The 25,125-nt window shown below is 36.7% G+C and overlaps 2 protein-coding genes across 4 annotated transcripts in view; both read right to left on the bottom strand.

Moving 5' to 3' along the window:
* LOC135847766 (uncharacterized) overlaps positions 1 to 10,371 on the bottom strand; it is a 51,311-nt gene extending 40,940 nt beyond the window's left edge. For 2 of the 3 annotated variants that reach the window (XM_065367464.1, XM_065367465.1), the window contains exon 1: positions 8,018 to 9,436. In XM_065367464.1, coding sequence (XP_065223536.1) covers positions 8,020 to 9,270 — 1,251 coding nt within the window. In that variant the 5' untranslated portion in view covers positions 9,271 to 9,436 and the 3' untranslated portion in view covers positions 8,018 to 8,019. Of the gene's footprint in view, positions 1 to 8,017; positions 9,437 to 10,104 lie in introns of those variants that run through there. The other variant, XR_010559231.1, reaches the window with a different exon arrangement.
* A 10,603-nt stretch (positions 10,372 to 20,974) lies between these two features.
* Positions 20,975 to 23,050, bottom strand: LOC135846916 (uncharacterized). Its single transcript, XM_065366277.1, has one exon. The coding sequence runs from the start codon at positions 23,048 to 23,050 to the stop codon at positions 20,975 to 20,977; it is 2,076 nt and encodes a 691-aa protein (XP_065222349.1).
* Between the last annotated feature and the right edge of the window lie 2,075 nt (positions 23,051 to 25,125).

The following is a 25,125-nucleotide window of genomic DNA, read 5'->3' as shown; positions in this document are numbered from 1 at the left end:
TGGTATCTACACAATACCACTGAAAAAATTTCAATTGTCAATAGTATTCAAGTAAGCCACTAGTTACATGATTTTTAAACTTTTTTTGAGAATTACCCATCTGGTATTTTGCAGCCAATAGTTTGTGGTCAGAGTTGCAGTCAGCACCAGAATATGTGTGACAGTTCTTCACTTTGTTCTTGAATCTTTCATTTACATGTAGGTATGTAGTCTATCTGGTTTCTGACTTGATCTCCAGGACTGACCCACATATACAATCTTCTTTCATGCTGTTTGAACCAGGTACATATTGCATATTACTAGATCGTGTCTTTCTGCAAACTCTATGAGAATTTCAGCTCTTTTGTTCTGCTCTCCAAGTGTGTATCTTCCCACAACTTGGCTGCCATGATCCTTCTCAAGTTTGCAATTGAATTCTCCCATCAAAAACACAACATTGTTGTTTTTTGAGCAGCTCATCACTTTTTCTAGGTCATTGTAGAAGTTGTTGATTTCTGCTGTACTGCTTTCCTTTGTTGGCGCATAAACTTGAATTATCATAATTGGTTTTGGCTTGACCTCTAATCTCACAAATATTATTCTCTCTAATTTTGGAATTATGACACTGATTTTATCGCTGATTCTGGTATGTACTAATATAAGGGTAAGGGTGCCCAAAACCGACCAGTTTTTGTAAAACCGCTACTGATCGAAGACTATTTCACTTCAGAACATGGCAAATAGCTTAAAAGATGGGTTGACCCTTCCCCTAACTCATGTCAAAATTTTGGCGTAAACGAATAATTCTTAATATGTTTTTGGAATTTTTTCCCGCAACAACTCAAAAATTATTATTAAAATTTTGGTATGCTAATCCCTAATCCCAACCACCCTAAGAAGTTCAGTATCCTAATTCTGACCATATTAGAAAGTGCAGCAACCAATAAAATACTATTTCACATGAAAATACAGTAAATGGCTTACAAGATACATAAGGTGCACCGGGGGAAGTTGGAATTTGGGGTAAGTTAGAAAACTTGCTCTAGCGCCTAGAGGTTTATATCTGGCGAAGTGCCACTAAAGGTGACTTGAGGGTACTACCCCTACTTCATCATGGCATAAAAATTTTCGCGATTCAGTTTCATTTTAGATGTCTTTGGTTCAATTGCATTTTGTTGTTGTTTTGAACTTATTTTGAATTTGGTCTAAAATACAGACTTTCTATTTCTTAGTTTTTTGCATATAGCGGACGAACCGTGCGTCCTAGTGAAAATCTGATTAGAGTAATCTCAAAGAGAATTAAATTCTCTACAATTTTGTTTATATGCAATTTTTCTAGGACGCTTGGTTTGTGATCTACGCCTCTGCAAAGTTTAGCCTGTTCTGACTTCCCCCAATTGGGGTAAGTCAGGACAGTTTATATTTTATTCCACTGAGCGAAAGCTACTGTGTCAATTGCGCTCAAATTTTTACCATAGGTTAAGAACCCTTATGGGAACCTACATAATAAATTTGATCCATATTGGTTCATTAGAAGGGGAGTTAACAGCTGGTCAAAGTTGAAATTGCGAAAAATCATTCTGACTTGCCCCGGTGCACCTTAGATTGAACTTTCCCCTAACTCATATTAAAATTTTGGGATTATAGAATAATTCTTCATGGCTTTTTGGAATTTTCTTCCAAGGCACCTCAAAAATGACTGCTTGATTTTGGCACCCTAATCCCAACCACCCTGAATTTACATGATCTTGTGGGTAGTTGGGATTAGGAGACCCGTATTGTTTTACAGTTTTATAAAAATTTTCTATATGTACACACCTGCAATTGATTACAAAAACAGCAATACCATCAAAATCTCACTTTAATCACAATCACAAATCATATTTAAGGCTATTCTCTACCCCTTGTTATCAGTAGTGATTTTTGATGAAAACTATGAACTTTGGCTGGGGATTGTGCGAAAACTATTGGATGGATTTTTGTGGGGTTTGGTTTAATTTACTCAGAAAACATTCAAAAGCTAGGGTATGTCGAGATATTTTTGATTCATTTCATTTTTTGGTCATCATTTGGAATTGAATGGAGGTACTTACTACTGATGCTCAGATCTCCATTGGAAAAGCTAAATTAGAATTAGCATTGGTGAAAAAAAATTGAAAGAATTTTGAAAATTTACGGAGAAATCCCCGTCTGAAGTTTAGATGGGAGCGGGTTGCGGGACATAAGTATGACTAAATTTGTTCACTCGATTACACGCAATCTTATGAACAAACAATGAAAATGACGAACAAATCGGCTTCATATTTCGAACGTTTTCGCAGAGGTAGAGAATACCCTTCAATACCACAAAATTAGTTATAACAAGTTGAAAATTTTTGGCGATAAAAAATGGTGAAAAACAATTTTTTGATCATGGAATTTCTTCAAATTCAATTTATTTCGCGAGTTTTGGCTTTATGAGGGTTGATCAAAAATTTGTTAGACTTCACCTACTTATATTTCATGTTTAGAATAATTGTAGCGAGTTCATAAACATACCATTGGAAAGAGCAAACCTTCCTCTACAAAATAAGCGTACACGGGGTTTTCTAGATGAAGTAGTTTCGAAAGTAGTGTGGTTTAAAGAGAGGTACCTCAGGTGACTTCGGCGCATTTTTGATTTGACAAAAAAAATGTGCAAAAAACGCTCAAACAAAAATTTTATTTGACGATTCTCCGGCTTACATTGGAGTTAAAATTAGTGTCCCCTTCAAAATATTCACCATTCTGAGCGTACATTTCTTCCAACGGGTTGTCTACTTTGTAAAACACTTTGAGAACTCCTTCGGTAAGAGGTTCGAAAACATCGAAACCATCAAAGCCAATGTCATTGAAGCGCTGCGCAAGATACTGAAGGAGGAGTTCTCGAAGTGTTTTACAAATGGGACAACTCGTAGGAAATGTGTCGCTCAGAATGGTGAATATTTTGAAGGGGACACTAATTTTAACTCCAATGTAAGACGTAGAATCGTCAAATAAAATTTTTGAGCGTTTTTTGTACATTTTTTTTATCAAATCAAAAACGCGTTGAAGTCACCCGAGGTACCTCTCTTCAAACCACTCTACTTTCGAAACTACTTCATGTAGAAAACCCCGTATACGCTTATTTTGTAGAGGAAGGTTTGCTCTTTCCAACGGTATGTTTACAAACTCGCTACAATTATTCTAAACATGAAATATAGGTGAAGTCTAACAAATTTTTGATCAACCCTCGTACAGTTGTCGGGTTGGTCTTAAATTAATTGTCTGTGATAGAGGAACACACTTATATCATTTTTCAACAGGTAGCGCTGATAACAGACGACATATAAAGGGTGGTTGGGATTAGGCACATGGTCAGTTTTGGATGTCCTTACCCACGCCTGCTTCCCATGTGCCTTTCCCAGTGTAAATCATTTCATAGTCTTGGTTTCTACCATTTCCAGTCCATTGGGTTTTGCTAATTCCTAATATGTCAATTTGTAATCTCCTGGCTTCTACAATTACATTAGCAAGTTTTTCAATTTTATACAAAGTTCTTACATTCCAGGTTGTGACGCAGACGTTGATGTTGTTCGGGAGGGATGAAGGAGGGTTGGGATCTAAAATCAAGTACATACAAGTCAATTTTGGCGTCTAGGTCACTTTGATGACATTTTCAATTTTTTCTTCATGTTTAGCTCTTCAATTTTCAAAAATTTACCAAAAATTGGGAAGTGAGACTTTTCAAAACAATATTCCAACAACTCAATTCACGCACCTAGCAACGACAACAAAAAAACAACTACGTCGAAAAAAATTACCATACATTAATTACGTAAAACAAACAACAAGAGCGAAAAACCGTACACAGTTATCTCAACTAAACCCTAATTCATAATTCTCAAACCAATCACAAATCTCGCCCTGGTTGGCAGGCGAAAATTTCGAAAAACCTCGTCAAAAATGGCATAAATTTTACAACAGCTTTAGAAAAAAATTGTAGTAATTTTTCTTCACTCGGCAACGCGAACAAAGAAAGAATGAGATTTACGTACTCAAAGCGTAGCAAATTCGTAATTTTGCAGCATAAAAGGAGCAAGCGATAAATAAATAACGCGTAAGCAGCACCGCCATTCCACCAACCAGCATCCTCATCTACACTGCGAGAGTGAGACCAAGAGTAACCCCTTTTTATCTGCGTACCGGGTTCAGATACTCTCTACCTGGTACCTGACACAGCACAAAAGAATAATATACTAATTTTATAGTATATACAATACATCACCACGCACGTATACTGCTGCTTCGCTATTCGCTTCTCTCCATAGTACAGGTACCTGGTACCTTACCTCTGTAGCTACCTACATCTGCATATGTACGAGTAGAATATAGGTGAACAGAGAGAGGTAGGGGAGTAAAACATCGACAATGGTGCGAAATACTCGGCTACTGCTGCGGTGGCAAATCGTCTCTGTTATTTGAGAAAGTTTTACAAAGGTCTCGACGGTATCAACAAAAAATATGCAAATTCTCATATTAGAGCTTGACCGTTCTAAAACACGACCATAATATAAACAAGTTGGCGAGAGAAAATTTTCAATCGAAATGCTAAACGGACGCAAGTGCCTTTGAGTGGATTGCCAAAATGAAGCTTTTACAACGATTGCGGGTTCGTGTCGTGTTTTCTTCTGTGTAGAGTGTGTAGCTCTCTACCTACCTACCTTTTCCTCTCATTCAGCTGCTGCAACTTACTGTCTTCCAAAATTTCATCAGTCAAGCAAGTCAGACATTATAGCCATAGGACAATTTCAAGAAAGCTGGAAGGCAGGGAGGGGAATGAGAAACCTCAACCTGGAATTTTCGACTCATAACAATCACTTTCAGTTCCAAGTAGGTATATTTATTTTAAAAAAAAATCACCACATCTGAAAATATTCCAACCAAAGAGAAGGGAGGCTGTCGACAGCCCAATATCCTTCCAAGGTTACTTTCAAATCAACTCCACAAAATGGATAAAAATTTCCTCCGCAAACCTTCTACAATTTACTTCCTTATTCATTCATTTCAAATGCCTACAACTACAAAAACGAAAGATCGCATTACCAAATTCAAATCCATTTAGTAATTTAAAACAGCTCGGAATTTTTCCTCTGAACGAAAACGAGGAAAAAAACGAGCGCTGAGTGACGAATTAACCGGTCTATTTTACAACTTGACGCGAAATAGGATTTCCCTGTTGTTTGTATAATGTTTATACACTGTTGTAATTTTTCAAATCCAATAAATTTTTTTCTTCCTCCAACACTCGTATCCGTGAGTTTTAACAATTTTCGTCGTTGTGTTGTGTAAACCTTGTAATTACCTTTGTAAATAAAAGTCAAACCTTTGTAAAGAAAAGTACCCTGGAGAAATACCCCAACAAATTGGGAAATAATCTTTATTAAAGGGAGGATTAAAAAGGTGGTGAAGAGGAAAATTAACTACGGCAAAAACGTCGCGCCACCAAATTACCTACTCGGCGTAGAGTGGTTGTGAAAATTTAGCAGCATCGTTTTGTCGTTTTTTTTTCGCTCCTCTTGCTTACTCCTCGCCAGCCTATTCGTATGTATGTACCTCTAGTCTGCGAGTGTAGTACATTTTTACAAGAAACAAGGCAAGGATGTACATTTACCTGTGTGAGTGGTTTTTAAAACACGAATACAGACTTTGAACCTTTCTCTTTTTTCACTCGTCGCATAATTATTTGCTCTCTTGACACCGCAATGCAGCCCAGAATGGGTTGGAGGCACAGCTTTGTACCTTTCTTTATCTACACGTAAATTTCAATGTGATTACAATATGTTGTCATCTGAACTTTTTAAAAATTAAAACCACAGAAAGATTTAAACAGATACACTGGTATACAGAAACATAATAAATCTGATTAGTTCGGAGACAAAACCAAAAATGGATACGAAAAAATACAACAGGAAATACTACCTACATAGAACAAAACAATATGAAGAATGAAGAAAAACCGAAAATAATCACTAAAATTGACAAAATAAAAAAAATTGAAATATTAAAAATATTAAAAAATAGAAAAAATATAGAAGCTTGAAAGTTAAAATAAGCAGAAATGGAATGATTTCGAAGCTCTGAATTTTTTCAGCCACAGACATGTTTTATCTGCTTGAAACTTAATAATGAAAAAAGGTCAAAACTTCATTGTCCAAAAGTCCTGATTTTTCAGCCGAATTTCTAAAAACTCAGGGAATCTCAAACTCCCTCTCCTCCTCTCCTCAATAGTCAAATAACCAAAATACACTGGATTTTCTGCAAATATGTTCAATTTCAATTTCAATTCTTTATTACGTACGTGGGCGCCTTTCAGTTTTGTATGTACGAGTTAACATTGATGGATTATGGAACATATCTTAAACTTATAATCCTAGTGTTTACATATGTAGTTCATTTAGAATGTCCTGCAACAGATTTGATGAGTGGATTGTAGATTATCTGAACTTATGTGCCGTTAAGAGCATCTGTGTTCCTTTCAATTCTTGTTTCTGTCATTTCAAGCCTACTTGATAATATGTATTTCACATATTATGTACTCTGCGTATTCATGCTCTGTTTTTTCGGGTTTTTATCGAGACAAGCATATCAAATTTTTAAAAAATCGCTCTGGTCCACCATGCACACACCTTTCTTAATTTCATTTTGTGAAAGCTCAACCATCCATATGTTCATCCAAAAATTGGACATGGGTCCCTGTATTTTATACCAACTTTTATCAATGTTTGCCCCCCAAAAAGGGATGAGGTGTTCTTTGGAATTATGCTTTCACTCATTCATTACATCTAATGAAACTATATCATTCAGTTCCAAGATTGACCCAATCGGGTTTTTGGCTTCCTCGATTTTTGACAATAATCAAATAAAGAAGTCCATCATTATTGAGGTGGCTTCAATGGGCTGGGGGGTGAACTGTGAGTAAAAGTGATACTTGTGATGATCTTATTCAGGAAATTGAAAGCATTTTTTCATAACATCTCAAGATTTGCTTGGGTGTTTAAGGGTTAACATGGTGGGGGTACCTCCCCAAAACGCCAAATTATAGGTTACAAAAAAAGTGTAGAATATTTTCTAGATAGTGCTGCTTTTCTTCAAAATTATCTAAAAATATTGATTATCGGGCAATATTACAAAAAAAATCCAGATTTTTGTCCTAAATTGCCAATAAAACCTGATTTTTGCTGTAAGAATAGGTATTCTTAAACAGTGCCGCTTTTGGTAAAACTAATTACCAAACACAGCCCCGCATTTTGTCAAAATTATCCAAAAATTGTCCTCCTCGGCCAGAATTGTCAGAAAATTTTACTTTTCTGCCAAAATTCCTAAAAAGTTTTGATTAAAAAATTCTGCTTTTCTGCATAAATTGTCTAAAAATCCCAATTTTTTTTCTGAAAACTGCATGTCAAAAAATCTGCTATTTTTGTCAAAATAATTGTATAACAAATCCACATTTTTTGATAAATTGATCCAAAAACCATGATTTTTCCTCCAAAGTTGTCTAACGACATTATGTTGATTGGAAATTTAATTCTCTACAACTTTGTTAACGAGAAATTTTTTTTGGACGCTTCCTTTCGCCTCCACATGAACTTTAATGAAAGGTTATAACTCAAAATGTTTTCAAAACATTGAAATATTTTCTCTTTAAGATTTTATTTTTCAAAGTGTTCTTATGCTAAATGAAGGTAAGATACTAGATCTTTAAAATGAGGTGCTATTCATTCCTCACAATTAATTATAAGTTGATAAAAATAATGAATCAAGTTTTAAAAAAAGAAAGAAAATCACTCTCCTGTAAAATTTCACTTTTTTGAGATGTGACCTTATTACTCCCGAGGTGCGATATCTGATCTGTGGCATTGCGTGTTGGCAAAAAAAAAACATTTTTGAAAAGAAATTATTAAAAAAAAAAAAAAAAAAAAAAAAAAAGATAGGTAATAATTTAAAAGAACATTTGTCGAAATTAAAAATAAGAACTAACTTTTAGTTTGTGATGGTGTTGTTCATGTTGGTAGTAGGTTTCCTCTTAATAATACCAAAAAAGTTAATAGTGGCAATAGTGGCGTTAGCAGAAGTTGCCAGGCTATCAGGATCAATTTCAGTCGTAGGGATTTCTCCTTTCAAGTAACCCTGAAATATTGGAGTTGTCCACGGGGATGTTTTGACAATATAAGTTACATAGTTTTGATCCTGCCATGCAAGAATCCCTCTGTACATGCAATGCAGTACCATCTTTGGCTCAAGTTTATATTGTGTGCTTGAGCAATTTTCCTCGTTTCCTGTTTCTGTACTTTTATTAGGTTCTACACCATGATGGTACTGGTGTGACCAGTACAACGCATGTAATATATTTTGTACCATGACTGGGTACGGGTTTCGTGTTCTTTCTTCATAATGTTCGATAAGTGTTTGCCACATTTTAATCTCAGTGCTTCTTGATGGTGATCTCTCCTTTCTCACTGCATGCAGGAAAAAAATCCATTGCTCGCATTTATTTAAATTACTCTTCTTGTCTTTTATCATATTCTCAATTTCTATCGGCACTAAAGGATCGTAGTACTCCTTGGCTGACATATATTTGAATGAACAGGAACTGCGGTTATCAAATTTCAATCCAACCAATTTAAGTATCTGATAGACTCTGTAAATTTTGTCAGTATACGAATCCAAATCATAGTATTCCGTGAAGAAAAATGGGTTGCACTTCTTAAAGTCTGCTGTAAAGCCTTGTTTGTGTTGGATGTAATCTCGTTCTATCTTAGGGATATATTCTCTGAAAAAATCGGCGCATTCCTTATCCAGTAACAACCGATCAACATGGTTTTGAACATGTTTATAACGCTCGCTTAGATTTTGATGATGGGCGCTTAGGTTTTGATAATTCACCCTTAAATTCTGATAATGGGTACTTAGATTTTCATAATTGACGCTTAAGTTTTGATGATGAGTGCTTAAATTTTGATATTGGATTCGTACACTTGCATACATTCGTTTCCATCCAAGTATACGTTTTTTCGCATCTTCATATTTTTTAATGTGATCCTCGTCACTATCATAATAGTGACCGACATTTATATGACCATACACTTCATCATAATAGTCAGAGATCGTAGTGGGTTGGATAAATGGCCTCGGATATGTAGAACCTGGTCGACGTGTCCATGTTTTGTTATCCACAGTCGGCAAATATGATGTAAACAGAACGATAACAATTGACGTTATTATGTGAAACATTGCAGTGTCTTCATCAAACGATAACCGAAAAAAAAAAATTAAAATCCGTTTTAAAACAACTGAATGGCACGCAAAAAAAATAATATGAATTTTGTACGGTTTAACGTCACAGTGATATACACAACGTAATTGAAAACTGAACGAATGTAAAATGATGATTGGATTGAAATCAAATCAAAACGTATCACAAAAAAAGTATGGTATTCTAGAAATCTTTCACTTTTGCATTCATTTATCTTTTAATATCTCGCATTCCCGAGATATCGCTTGAATATTCGAATTACTTAGTTATTAGTTCTCTTAAAATGATTAAAAAATTTGTATGATAAAATTTGCTGATAACTTTTTCATCATATCTCAGCCAACTGAGTTTTTATCTAAATAGGTACCAAAATAAAAGAATTATGAAGTGTTTATTCACATTGGATTTTGAAAAAGATGATGAATATTTTCATGTGTTTAAGGGTCTTTGATGAGTAATTTTGGTTTTGACACCCATTTAACGTCCAATGAACGTCAAAAACACCATTCTAAGGAAACAAAACTCGAAATTTGAACTAAAATCGAATGTACATATACTAACTATAAACCAACACTATAAACATCAAACCCCTCTCAAAAAGGCAGGTTTCATTGAAATTCGATGATGAATAGCTAATGGCTTAAAATAATTCTGAATGTGTCTAGTTTGCTGAAATAAGAGTCTAGACCCTAAATTTTGGCTTTGTTTTAGAAATATAAGCGATTTTAGCACTTCATCTCCCATACCAAAATACCTAATTTTCATTTCAACTTTTCTATATTAAATAATCAAGATTTTAACATAAAACTTACATAATTTTGTAGAATGAACTTTCAGGATTCCAAAAATGTATGATATCTTCAAGATTTATTCAACTTTTTCGTTTAGATAAATAAATTTCCTCACTCGTTTACGAGCGGTTCACCGGCACAAGATAAACAATGCTTAGACGCCGACTATATTCACACAACACCCGTACGCGAACGGGTCTATGTCTATACCTGTAGGGTGTAAACTGTAAAGTAGACGGGAAATTTTATTTTTGCGATCCAACAATCTTCAAGTGCTTGATAGAAGACCAAAAATGGTATCGGATTTCAATGTCAATGGGCCAGAGAGGTTTAGAAACTCTACTTCCAATTTTTTGGGGTGGGGGAGAGTAATCGAATTTTGCACATATTAAGTAGGTATATACAAATATACTACCCAAAAACGGCAGAAACCACTTTTTTCCAAAAATGACTTCACTTTGAGAACCCATGACTTGGTCCCTCTGTACGGTATGGCTAGAGAGCTCAACATTTGTTTGGAGTAGTTTTTCACTCAAAACAAGACGTAGAGTAGGTATTTAGTGCCGGTTTTAAGGGGGGGATTTGGGTGATAATCCCCCTCCAAGAGGCCAGTTTTTTGGAAAAAAATTTTGATGGTATAAAGTGGGAATTTTCCAAGCATTTTTGCGCTCTTGTTTCACTGAGATGGATGCCAATTACAAACCGATGTTCATTTTTTTTATCTTTTTTGAGAAGAAGAAGCCTTCTTTTTCTTCTCAAGCCCACATTATAGGTACATTCGTACACGATTTACTCTGAATAATACTTTGCAGGCAAATTTCAGTCACTGAGGTCCCTCCTTTTTAAAAATTGAATAAATAAATGACATATTTATTCAGTGGCGTGGCCAGGGAGTGAAGGGGGCCATTGTCCTCCCTTGCGAACAAAAATTTGGAATAAAACATGCTAACGTGAATGGTTTTTTTTGTTGTTTGGACCCATTTTTTCTAAAAATTTTCGCTCTCGCTTCGCTCGGGCAGTTACCTTCCTTTTCATAATATAACCACCACACATCACGATAGGTTTCCAGAAAATGACTCCTAATTTCGATTTTTCATGCCTAAAAATCTGGTTTTGTCTCCTCCTTGAGGAAATTCTGACTATGCCACTGTATTTACATATTTGATTTCTGCTCTCGGAGAAGCTTAATTTTACCCCCTCCCCCCACCCAAAAAATGAGACGGCAAAATTGTTTGGTTCTGACCCAATTATCCCCCTCCAAGGAAAAATCCTGGCACCGGTACTGAGGTATTAATATTTCGTCATAGTAACTTTTCATGTTGGACAAAACCTTCCATAGATGGATATAAGTAGTATATGGGTCACTTTGGTCCACTTAGGGTCGAGTCCGGATTTCCCACGCTGGGACCGTGGGAAATGCCGGTGGCTCGGACCTCGGACCAAAGCGCCCGCTTTAGACGATGCCCTAACCTAACGGAGGCAATTTCGAGGCGGTGTTCTTAACCTAACGTTGGAAAAAAATTTTCGAGTGTAACCTAACGGAGGAGAATTGGGCGACCCTGTTTTAACCTAACGACCTGGATTAAAGTGTCCAAGAATTTAAGGGAGGAGAAAACCTGACCCTCCCTCCCTCCAGCCGACTTGTTCCGATGTAACGTAACCTAACATAACATAACTAAACTAAGCTAAATTAACCTAATGCTAAATTTTTTTTTTGGTTTTGTATTTTGTATTTTTTTTTTGGTTTCTTAAAACTAAATTAAAACTAAAGTAAAGCTAAATTTTTTTGGGTTTTGTGTTTTGTATTTTTTTTTTTGGGGGGTTTTCAAATTTTCAAAAACCTTAAGAACTAAGTTTTAAAACTAACGAGTATTCCGTTATCCTGGATGCCATCAAACACCAGTTGCAAACCAGTTAAATTATTCCACTTTTCCAGCGATTCATCCGTTTGGAAGAACTGATGGTATCGCTTGGGCAAGTGGAGAAAATTTTCGCTCGTTTCAACAACGATGGAATTTCCGACTTTTGTTTTGCATTGGAAAAATTTCACAACGTTGAATGTTTTCCCTTTGGGGAAATCTTTGAACCTTGCGTAAGGTTTTTTGTTGTTGAGCGCATTAAAATTCGCAATTAAATCAAGCGCATTAAAATTCGCAATTAAATCGTTGGGTAAAGCGTTAGAACCAGTATTAACAAAAGCGTCCATCTTGTATCAGTCGTAGATCAATAATGAGGTCTTAGACGAAGGGCGCCTCTATTTATACCATTTTAGACCCACCCCCACCCCCACTCCTTCTCCTGGATGCGTGCGCAACTTCCCAATCCTAAACTAAAACTAAAACTAAATTAAATCTAAAAACTAATGCTAAATTTTTTTGTATTTTGTATTTTATAATTTTTTTGGGTCAAACTAAAACTAAATTAAAACTAAAATTATAAGTAGTAGTAAGTTGGGAAACCACGAGGATGAAGAGGCCCTCACTCACACCTTGTTCGATTGTGGCACATGTCACAAGAACCTGCGGTACAATTGTTATGTCCAATGCAATACTTACACTTGCAAGCGTCACAACGATCACAACAATCGCACGGACAATTTTCGCAATATCCGTTGCTACATCCTAGGTAAACGTCGTATTTTACGCCACAGTTAAGGCAATCCCTGCACACACAATGCGGCTCAGATAAACTGCATACATTGCAATTAAGCTCACCTGTATTATTAAAATCCAAATCATCAGGTTCTGTACGAAAACTAAAATCCGAATCAGAAAACATGGAGCCATAACCAGAATCTGAATCCGAATCCGAATCAGAATTGGTATCAGAATCCAAATCTGGGAGTATGCTAGAGATTTGATGAATGATGCTTGCCGGTAATGGTAAACGTTGAACGTCAGCAGCTCTCCTGAGGTTCTTACCAATTATTTTCCCACAACAGTGTTGCAAAGAAAATGGTTCATACCGTATTGTTGTTACAATCACATTACAATACTTACATCGATGGTGATACCACTCTTGGAAGCAATTATCCACTTTAACAGTCGCAGTGAGCGAAGGAGTATGTGTTATCGCGTTAGAAGCCATTGTAATAATGAGGCTCTAAGCTCAGTACCCCCATATTTATACCAAAAAGAGAACCTGCGCGCGCAACTTCCTAATCCTAAACTAAAACTTAATACTAAAAGTAAAACTAAATTAAAACTAAACTAATGCTAAATATTTTTGGGTTTTATATTTTGTATTTTTTTTTTTTTGGTTTTGTATTTTATATTTTTTTTTTCGGTTTTTTAAAATTTTAATTATTATCATTAAAAAACAACGACCCCCATCCAAGCAGCGTATTCAACGACCACAATTCCCAGCGGATCTCGTTATTGTTGAACCAATAGCTCCGGAGGTACTTACCTGGTAATTTGTCCCAATAATTGATGCGTGTAACAATATCGCATTTCTTACTCCACCTCTTCGGTAAGTGGCAAGCAAAATTTTCAGTGTATGCAAATACCAAACCTGATCCAGGTTGAAGCTCTAGTTTAAGAATTTCATAATCGGTTTCATCAATAGGTCTAGGTAAAGCGTAATAAGAATTCAAGAGCGCCATGTTAACCAATCGAGTACAAGAAGAATAATGACCTAATACAGACAATACACCTACTTATATAGGTTTTTTGCCGTTGCATTTACAACCCGGACACTTTCTGTGCTTTCGGGATTTCTTCAATTTCTTCTCATGGAAGCGTTGCAGTACTTGCTTTCGTTTCAACCACCGCATGTACGACACACAATGGCAGTAACAAATGCAAAATACACCACACTTGCTGCAAGCCAAACCATCAACAACCGACCCAATCTCTGCAACGTTGAAACAGCGTTTAGGACAACAGTAGTCGCCTCCAGCCTCAAAATTAAAATCAGGCATTGTGTAAAAATCATCAGAATGAGAGTGACCAGCAGGTCGAGCACATAATAACAACAAATCAGCCATAGTACAGAAGCAAGTATTCATCATAGCAGTAAAAACAATAATGACCAGAATCTCAAGGTATGCCAGTATTTATACTTTTTTAAACACAAAATGCGCATGCGCAGTCAGAATTTGGTTTTTTGCAATTCCTGCTTATAGAATTTACCAGATACTGCTTCACCATCCAACGCTTTAATGCAATAAGTAATTGGCACTGTGTAATGAACCTTATCAATCACAAAAACTTCTTTTGTCCACTTTCTGGAGTATTTATTACCAAATGTGTAGTGAAAAGTAGTAATGCGCACACGATCACCCAATTTAAATGTAGGTTTAGGTAGCCGAAAGTTCTTTAAACCATACAACTGCTCATGAACAGAAGCTTCAGTTTTCTTAGTAACATCAGCAGGTGCTAAACCAATGGTTCTATGGATGTCCTTTTCATTGTACTGCTTCACAAGTTTGGGCAAAATTTCAATCCAACGATGATTTTGGTTAACCTCAAAGTGGAGCTTCATTTTCTCATTTAATGTACGATTAAAACGTTCAACCATGGCTGCTTTAATTTCTGTAAATGTATGGTACATGCTAATACTGTTGTTCTTGAGCAATTTTTTAAATGTTGCATTAACAAATTCTTTGCCGCGATCAACATGCAGAAGTTCAGGTTTACGTTTTTTCAAAATTGTGGCAAATGCTGTGCTAACCTCTTTACCTGTTTTCTGCTTCAACGGAATGCACCAAGCATACTTACTAAAGCAGTCAATTACATTCAAAATATAGGCAAAACCATCATTTTCTTTTTTGTACTGCGACATAATCAGTAAATCGGCTTCCCAAATGTGGTCAATTCCTTTTGTAATAATTTGTCGAGTTTTAAATTTTTTTATTACTGGCTTATGTAATTCACGTGCTAAATCCATTGTAAATAGCATTACACACGTTCACTACATATATTTATGCAAAAATTTTAAACACAAATGCCCGCAAATTACCTGGCTCAACTTTTGCTCTTGCTCATAATTGTAGATGACCGTAGATTTGTTACCAAAATATTTCACCAGTTCAGCTGGAGGTGCTACACCAAAAGAATCGTAATATTCAATATTATTACCATGCTTAACGTATGCTACCCAATGTGTACCTGGACCAGAGCTTGAATCCAAATTAACAATGGCAGATTCGTTTTTCAAAATTCTGGAAGGAAGTGCATCACGCATAAAAACGCCTCTAAAGTATGGAATATTCAATACTGCAGCATACTTGGTTAGTTCCAAATTATTCAGCGGAGTATCTTTTTTTTTTTCATCAGCTCTTCTAAAAGACCATTACCTTTAGGTTTTTTGTTTATAAAAACTCCAGAACCTTTCGGCTTTTTGTTAATGTAAACACCTTTACCTTTGGCTGCTGGTTTCTTAGATACTCCGGAACCTTTTGGTTTTTTGTTAATGTAAACGCCTTTACCATCTTTTTTCTTGCTTTTAACAAGATCAACAAGCGCAGAAACGGCACCAATGGCTGCAGGTCCATACTGTAGGATTGTCTTTAGGTAACCACCAGATTTTACTTTTTTAACCTGAGCAACCGAAAGGCGTATAGTTTTTTTACCACCACCACCTTTCTTAAGATTTGCAATTTGGCTCTTCGTTAAAGGCAAGTAGGTCTCATTCATAACAGATTCTTTTGTTCGAGCACCACTAACCTTCAGGGATACAGCCTTTTGCGCTTGCACAGCCGCTGCAAGTTTTTGCTGCTCTTCAGCATCCAACGATACAGGGTATTTTGTCAATAAACCAGCACCTAACGCTCTTTTGGCTTTCATAGCGTTGGTGGTTAGCCAAGCTACAGCTTTCTCTCCAATTCCAGAATCTTTAGCGAGTACACGATTCCAAGCACCCTCTTGTAAAGCGTAATCAGCAGCATGACGGTCATCCAAATTTTTAGATTTAGAATAAGCGATATCATGTTGCATGGCCAGCTCATCAAGCTTGTTACTTGGCTTATCGCCTCGATCAAGACGCTTCTCAAGTTTTGTGCCAGGTCCTAAGTAATTATAACCAGGCATATGCATTTCAAACAGTAAATTATTAATCGCAGAATTAATTATGCCTTTTCCAGAGGCCACCCTCAATGGTACAGGCAAGATTTCCAAACTTTTATAATATCTAGCTTGTCGGTAATCCATTAATTCAAAATTACTAATTCCAAATACACCACTTATATTTATAGTTTTTTGGTCAAAGCTCTTTGAATTCTTGGATAATATTAACAATTTCATTCAGCAACAATGGATTTGTATTGCCCGACTGAATTTCGCCCCACAAATGACACAAATGATCGAGTAATTCATCAACGCTGTTCCAATGCACGTACTCAACAGGGCGATTTGTATTAAATTTACGCAAACCTTTTCCTATAGTTGTAGAGTAGCCGTCAGATGCTTCATCACCTGTATCATAACCATCCTTCAGCTTACTTTGTGTTGCAATAGCGCTTTTAAAGCAACCATTTTTCAACAAAATTGGTCTAATTATTGTACGATACTTGTTGGTTCTAGTTGTTTTAATGTAGTTGCTATTGCGATCATTATTTCGTTTGTAAGCGTATGAATTCAAAACTATCTGCTCATAATTACTCAAATCGCTTGCATCATAATGTTGGGGGTTCTCCAATGTAAGCAAATCCCACAATCCAGGTGTAAATTTATATTTTTGCTTATTAGCTTCTAAAAGTAAATATTCATCAGGCGTAATAGTTACTCTAGAGTTCCCAATGCAAGGACCTGTACCTTCTACACAAATACCAAAATTTTTATCCAATTTCTTTTCTGTTGTAGGTAATTTAAATGAAAAGTTACCAAGATTTTGCCCAGAGTCGGATGTCAACGGCGTGTTTGCAACAGTTTCTCTCAAGGAATGCAACGAATCAGTAATCGGCTTAAACCTTTCAGTCAATTTTTCATGTTTCATTAATTTACCAAACTTTAGCATATCATATTTGCGCTGTAATGCTTTACCAGACTCAATATATTCTTTTACTTTTCTATCCATATTCGTTATTATAACCAAATTAAAGAGCATCAACCTATATTTATAGTTATTTGCATGGTTGGAAACCTAATGTTATCGCGATTTGTTCTCCGCGAAAATCAACTAACCTATCGTCTTGATCGACAATTCGCAAATGTAGTTGGTAAATGCTGTCTAACCGTGTAATCGGATAATAGCACAATGTAATAGGCCTTTCGATGATTTTCTCACCGCTTTCAACCTTTAGAGGAAACTCGTACAGTGTATTATCGTTTCGTTTTAGGTTATCCACATTGCATTTAATCAAATTACATTTAACTTTTATCGTATTCACAGTAAAAATTTGTACAGGTAAGTCGGATCTGTGTAATTCATTTGGAGGCAACAACCTGGGAGTAAAGCCTAAAGTTCTACCAATAGAGGTTGTTGGTCTAAAATCAATATGTAAAGGACTTTTAATTTCCATTCTAAAAGTATTTTTATTCAGGCGCAAAAAAGTTCCAGTATTTTTAATTCTGTCCAAATTTTCGACAAATTTTATAATATCTTGGATTTCATAAGTACCCGTTGGAATGGTAAATGCATACACTTCATTTTTCTTTTTTGTAACTGCAAACCGATGAGGTGCTGTAAAATTTCTTTCGTCAATAGTATTGTTATTCAAATCAACAGGATCTACAACAATATTATTATCCAAATCCATATCCAAATCAACAAAAGTAATATTGTTATTCATCTGCGATATGTTCGGAATGTTGTTGTAGGTTACAAAGCTTTTTAGACAAACCTCGTAAGGTCCGTTCAACTTGATACCGTCAGTGTAGTCGAAATTGAATACAGAAGAATTCTCTGTTAACGAAATTTGAAAAGCCATTTTTAAAAATCACTTTTGTATGCAAGGTAGCCATATTTATATTTTTCTAAGCAATTACGTGATTGCTGAGCGGATTGTACACAGCTTTTCGATCCATGATCATCAAGAGGTGAACAATTCCTCTGCTAGGGAAACCTTGCCGAAAGTTGAAATGAATTTTCGTATTAATTAGAGAATCCTTAATAACTTCGGGCTGATGCGAGCAATCAATAACAAAAATCGCATATTTTGTCATAAAATCACTATAATCGCAAATCGGATCTTCTTCGTCAGAATTGTAGTAGGATTTAGTAAATGCTTTGAACATTTCGTAAATATTCCCACATTCGTTTTCTTCCGATTTAAGATTTAACCGATCTTTTGGATACAACCAGTAATTATTGATTTCTAGCTGTATATTCTCTGCATTCAGCAGCTTAAATTCACTAATTCGGCTGGTAATTTTCAAGGCAACATCTTCTTGCAAAGCAACCAAAGCATACTTCACTTTCGAGTGTGAAACAGGTACATCCCAGGTGTATTCTGTCGTACCCGTAGGTAAGGTAGTGCTCTGGTATAACCAATGCCGAAAGAAAATTGTGTAATTGGTATTGGTCAGCACCTCTTTACGAAGTTTGGTTTCTTTATCGATTCGAAATTTAATGTGTCTCATACGCCAGATAATATCCGTCAACTTCATTGTAACAACATATGTACTGTTATCGCCATAGAAACAGTTGTTGTCACCAGATGTAGTATTATGGAAAATCAGGGTTTGAGGAACACGTACTAAACATTGACGAAAATCTTCAAAAACACCCATAACTTCGCTCAAAGGTTTCACAATCTGGAAGTAACCTTTTGAGTTGATCAAACTTTTGGCGTCAGGGTAGATATTCCAACCAGAAAGACTACGTGCTTTATTTGGCTTAAAAGACACCAGTCCTTTCATGGTCCCAGCAATTCCAGGTTTTCTCACATCGTCAACCTTGTTTTCGCCAATTTTATACTCAATAAATTCAAAACAATGCATAATGCCGTTTAAATCAAAATCGAGTTTACTGGTATCAATACTAGTTACATCCACCAACTTATTATCTTTATCAGTTTTAGTTACTGTAATTTGGCCTGTGAACACAAGCTTACTATCGCATGGTAGTGTAATAATATCTTCATTATAAATGGTTATAGGAAACTCACCGCCTGGTAAATTAATATTCTCAGACATCGGAGGTCTATAATCATAATAATCAGATCGCTCAATAAATTCATCGTAATTTTCTTTAAAAGGACCCATTACAATACATACCTAATACATTGGTTAGGTACTTATATTTATAGTTTTTCGACATATTTTGGAGTAGGCGTCGTTCATTTCCTGGAAGGACCGGAAATTTGTTAACGTTAACTTTCCAGTTCTAAACAATGTATTTTTTTTACTTTTTTCATCCGTGTAATGCATACCACTAAATAATTCAGGATCATAAATCACATTTTTTAAATTATTTTGGTAAAATTTCTCAAAATCTGGTTTAAAACCTAAATCTGCACTTCCAACAATGTTGGCGATTCGGTAATTAACAACTTTCACTGGGAAACCCAACCGTTGAATGATTTGTGCGAACTTTCGGGTAGCAATTTTAGCGGTGTGCTCGTTTTTGGTTCCTAAACACACAATTTTTCCAGATGTAAAAATGTTTGCTGTAGCTGCAGGATTCCTCAGCCTCAAGGTAAGTCCAGGAAACTTTTTAGGATTGTATATTACATTGTAAGTATTGTTGGCAATAAACTGTAAATCCAGTAAGCACCATAAATCAGCTGTGGAAACAATATTTTGCACTTTTGGCGGATCGATGGCAAAAACTCGAAAATTATCGAATTTCACCAAATTATTAGATTTTTTGATGCATTCAGCAACGTTTTTCAACGCAATATATGCATCAATTTCATCGCCTACATCTCTACACATCATTTTTCCACTGCTAAAGATGTCAATATTGCAAGAAGGCATATCAACATGTACAACAATACAATCGTTAAAACGCATAACCGTATCCAGAATAATGCTGTGCGCAACAACATAATCCAGATTCAATTCGCATTTCAAATCAGCAGTAGCATAAAGTAAAGAAGCCATTGTAATAATGAAGAACTAGCTACCATCTCAAGTATTTAAGCGCGATTCAAAATTCTTCTTGAACTTACAATTGTCACTCTCAACGTCAATAACAAGGAAACCAAAAGGTTCACTCCAGCAGATATTGCACATTTTTCTGAATTCATCAAACGTCACATCTGTCACATATTCTGCAAAAACCTGGCGTAAATTCACCAAATCCTGGCGAAACAGTATAACGTAATTAAAATTCTCTCGAATTCCGCTCTTTTTAGGAATTTTTGTGTATGCTTGGCTCAAGTAGAAACACGAAATATTCCGGTGCCTACCTCTCAAGAAGAAATTAGCAATTTTACCTGTTTTTCGGTTAGTATGTCATTAAAAATTACAATCGAATCAGTTTCCAATTCTTCGGGTTCTGGAAGCGATTCAACCTGCAATTCCTGAATTTTAACCATTTTTTTCTTGCTTTTAACTCTCGATTGGTTGTGCGATGCTACCAGCTCTTTCAGTGTTCCATACTTCTCTTGGTAACTAGTCTTCGAGCATAAGTACAAATTTGTGAACGGTCTAACGTGAACTAGCATAGTAAGAAGTAAATTCGACTTTCCAGCTCCACTAGGTCCGAATATACCACAACGTATAACGTCGGGAAACATTTCAACCTTTCGTCGCTTTTTCTCTACTTTATTATCGAAATTAATCACAGCAATACTGTTTCGTAATTTCTGTCGCTTCATTTTTTATAATTATCAATATTATTCACACCACACTACTATTTATAGTTTTTGGGTGTAGCCGAATGGAACCGTATCAAAATCTCGGAGAATCAGGCGCTTATCGAAACTGAACCGCAATCTTTTGGTCTGTTCTTCATTTACCAGATTTTTGGTGACCTTATCACGTGCAATATTGATATCATTTGTTTAGATTTCCTTAATTTCACCGAAAAGTAACTTTTCCATCGACTCACCGCTGATCAGTTTTGCATTCTTGTGGTGTAGAGTGAATCCTTTAACTTTTATAACTTGTTTACCTTTGCTGGTAATGTAATGGTACGACTTGGGGCCTGTGCTCAAAAATTTAGTGATGTAAGCGCCTTTCAATTCGTCTGTCCACTGACCCAACAAGTCACCAGTTGGTACAGTATTTCTACCATTGTCAACGTAGACTATCGAGTCAGTGTCGCAATACAAAACAGCCTGGTCTAATTTGTGCAGTAGGTCGTAAAGTCTCAATCGGGCATTTGCAGTTGTAAAAGCTGCCACGTAAATATTGGTGTTAAAGTTATCCTCAACAAAAACATCCTTGTATTTATAATTCACCTGAATCATATCATCAGACAAAATATTAACCTGGATATTTGTGAGGCGATCGTTCAGTAGAATATCATAAAATTTACACGGATCGGTAATGAACTCGGTTACACCCAGGTTGTCACGTTGTCCAAATTTACCCCAAAGCGAGTTTAGGCATAATTTAGAAACGGCTCTTCTTCCTGGGTTGTAAGCGATTTTGTTCTGGTCTAGTTCAATGCCTTGGTCTCGTTTTACAGCCTCAGCGTAAGCTTCTTTAGTCGGGTACGAGTGCTCACTGCTTTCCAGTTTCATTTTAAGAAAATCTTTAATGTAACCTTTCCATAAGCAGTTGTCCTTCTCAAAATTCCAAACTTCGTAAACTTCGAGCACTTTATACCCAACTTCAATAGCTTTATTCACTTCAGGCGTACACCAAGTACCAACGAAAGCTCGTTCAGAATCACTGTGCGTACATTGGCGCTGCTTGTCTTTGGCACACTTCAGACACAGTGGGAATAATAATTTATCGCTTTTCTCCATTTTCACTCGCACAGGAAGTGTAGGAATATACAAATCCTTGGGAGCTACAACCTTGCATTTAATAAATCCGTACCAATCAGGATCAAAGCTTGGAGGATTAATTATTTTCTCAGGGTGTCCGATTGGATAGTCATCATAATACATTACCGTCGGATACAAAGAACAGACGTCAACATATTTGATTTTTTCCATGTTACCATCGACTGTTTTATGCAGTTTGAACGCTTCTGTACGACCTCCGAAGAAGGCATCACGAGGATTCAGCAGGTCAATAATCTGGTCGTTATTGTTAGCTCGGTTTTGACGGAATTCCCTGCTCTTTTTCCAGGCACACTCCCACATTTCCACCACAGTATATCCAGCTTCTTCAAGTTGTTCTGTGCGACCCATGGTCTTCTGGTACAGATCCGTCATGCGTTCGTTGGTGACGTGATTAATCGTGTCATCGTCAAAGCATTCAGGGCATCCATGCCAGAAACAACCGTGAAACTGGTACACCGTGTTGGTAGTGGAGTCGAATCCGTCAACCTTAGCTCCACAAATTTGGACCTCTCCGCCGTTGGTAGCATGGGCAATATTATCATTATTAAAAGATTCCAACCAGCCAATAGAAACTTTCGAAAACTGGTCACGGATCTCTTTCAATACGATCGCAATACTTTCTGGGTCTAAGTATCTGCTGCGGTATATTGCCATGCATACACTAGCGATGGTTATGTATTCACTAAACAGGTCGATGTTGGCAATGTCCAAGAAGGTTTGGCGCAAACTTAAGCAACCTCGTCTAAGAATATCAACATCTGAGCTGCAGTATTCATAGAGCTCCTTCTTCATGTCAAATTGGTAATTTTCAGCCCATTTTTGCTTATACCACTTAATGAAAGTCTCACGGGGACCATCTTTCATTTTATTAGGTAAATAGCTCAAAATGGGTGGCATTGGACCCATGTAATTTTCGTTTTCTTTTGTATTGAACAAATGAGGAAAGTAACCTTTCTTCAATTCATCCAATCCAAAAGTTTCTGGGAATGCCGATAATGGTGATGGTACAAAATTATGGCTGTCAATAATTCTGAGGTTTAGGTGAGCAATTTTTAGTTCCATTAACTTGCTACCTGTACAAATGGTCACTGGTTTGATCGTATTCTTGACACAATACTGCATGATGAGTTGGCTGTCGTAGCCACGGGCATAGTGAGCGATTGCAACGTAATTCCGATGTCTTTTGTCTATGAGCCAAGCGCAAAACTCGTCGTTCGTATGGAACACATGTCGTTGCCTTAGTTGCAAAGTAGCGTATGTCCATTTGTTAACTTGATACTTCGTGTAAAAGTGCTTTCAATCCGGAGCGCCATCTATTGGGTTTTAGTGGTAGCCAATGGGTAGGTATGTCGGAGACATGTCCCGCCAGCATACCTACCCATTGGCTACCACTAAAACCCAATAGATGGCGCTCCAGATTGAAAGCACTTTTACACGAAGTATCAAGTTAACAGATGGACATACGCTACTTTGCAACTAAGGCAACGATGTTCGGTATTGTCGAAATCACGAGCTACAATTAAATTAGCAATGTGAATATCCGTTTCTTGCTGGCATTCATAGTCGAAGAATATGTACTTTTCGGTATACGTACATTTCTTGTTGGGTTTATTAGTAGATAAAGGATTACATTTAGGGCAACCGCCGTGACACCTACTGCCTATGGCTCGTTTTGTCTTCATGAAGCATTCGTGAGTAGATGTTTTCTCAGTTTTTCCGCAATTCAGGCATTTGGAATAACCACATTCGTGATTTCGGTCTAATCGGTTCACAATTACATTGCATCCGCTGCATTTGAACCATTCCTTGCAAATGGTTTCTTTATGCTTCTGCAAACAGGCTTCGTTTTTACAATACCGGTTGCAGGCGAAGCATTTAATGTATTTTACACTTTCTGCTTCGTGCACAGGTTCCTTACAAAGGTAGCACTTTCTAACGCCTGGGCAGTTATGCTTTCCTTTGTTTTGGTAACCTCGTAAGCACACTTCACAGAAAAGTACACTACCCAAGAAGCCTTTCATGTTGTTAATTGTATCAAAATGGTCACCTTGTTTGTAGAGGTAGACTTTTGTATCCTTTTCAACAGCACCACGATACAGTTCGGTATTGAATTTACCCGCATCGATTACTATGATTTGGATATCCCAAGCCTCCTCCACCTTTTTAAAATCTTCCAAGGTAAACCCACTTTGTGTATACAAAACCAAAGGTCTGCAGAGCTTCTTTGCGAATGTTTCTTGGATAAGTCGTCCTCTACGAATGTCTTTTATTTGAGCTGCGTTCAACTGTTCTCCTAAAATTTTATTTTTTAGATTTTTGCAATAGGTCAGGCCTACAACTATTGCTCTTGGTCCACAAAGGTTATCCTCATTGGTAATTACGTTGATGCTTTTCTTCGTGTGCTTGGCTTTTTGCAAATTTACAATTTTTGTTCGTCTAGCACCTCTTGGTAGTTGTACAGCATACACAGGAAATTCACTATTCAGTATGTCGACTGTCTCGTCAGAAGTCACTATTTGCACAAGTTTATTCTTCAATGACTCAACCAGATCGTCATCACGTTTCATGAACTCTGTTCCGGTAAATCCACAGTTAATATTCGGGTTTATTACGCCCACCTTGATAAAATCACCTTCTTGAATGTTTAGACGCCTTACAGCATATCCAAACAATTCTTCCAAGGCTTTTGAGATTAGATCAACTAGGGGTAACTTCTCGATGTCCTTTTTAAAAGTGAATGTGTAAATCCGTTTCACAATTCCAAACTTATTAGCAGGTTGATTGCCTGTTTCGAAAACATTCACGTACTGTAACAAAGGATCATCGTTTGAGGTGGAAGGAGCAGTATTGCGTCTACCTCCACCAACGTATACCCTTTGGGTTTCTGCTTCCAATTCTAGGCGTGCAACACCCGACAATTGGGTTCCAACGCCCGACAAATCTCTTCCGACACCCGACAATTCGTTTCCGACACCCGACAATTCTCTTCCGACGTCCGACAATTCGTTTCCGACATCCGACAATTCTGTTCCGACGTCCGACAAATTCCCTCCGACATCAGTGCCACAGGTAGCATTAGCTCCATCGGATTCAACTGTTGTATCGAAGAAATTGTCGGAAGCATACGTTACATTGTCAGGGTTATTGTCGGGTTTGTCGGGACCATCATCGGAATCGTCCGAACTGTCGGAGTCATC

Source organism: Planococcus citri, chromosome 5 (genome assembly GCF_950023065.1).
Source record: "Planococcus citri chromosome 5, ihPlaCitr1.1, whole genome shotgun sequence".
NCBI classification, from domain to species: domain Eukaryota; kingdom Metazoa; phylum Arthropoda; class Insecta; order Hemiptera; family Pseudococcidae; genus Planococcus; species Planococcus citri.
Note: the sequence above shows the minus strand (reverse complement) of the source record. Positions and strands in the feature narration are given on the sequence as shown.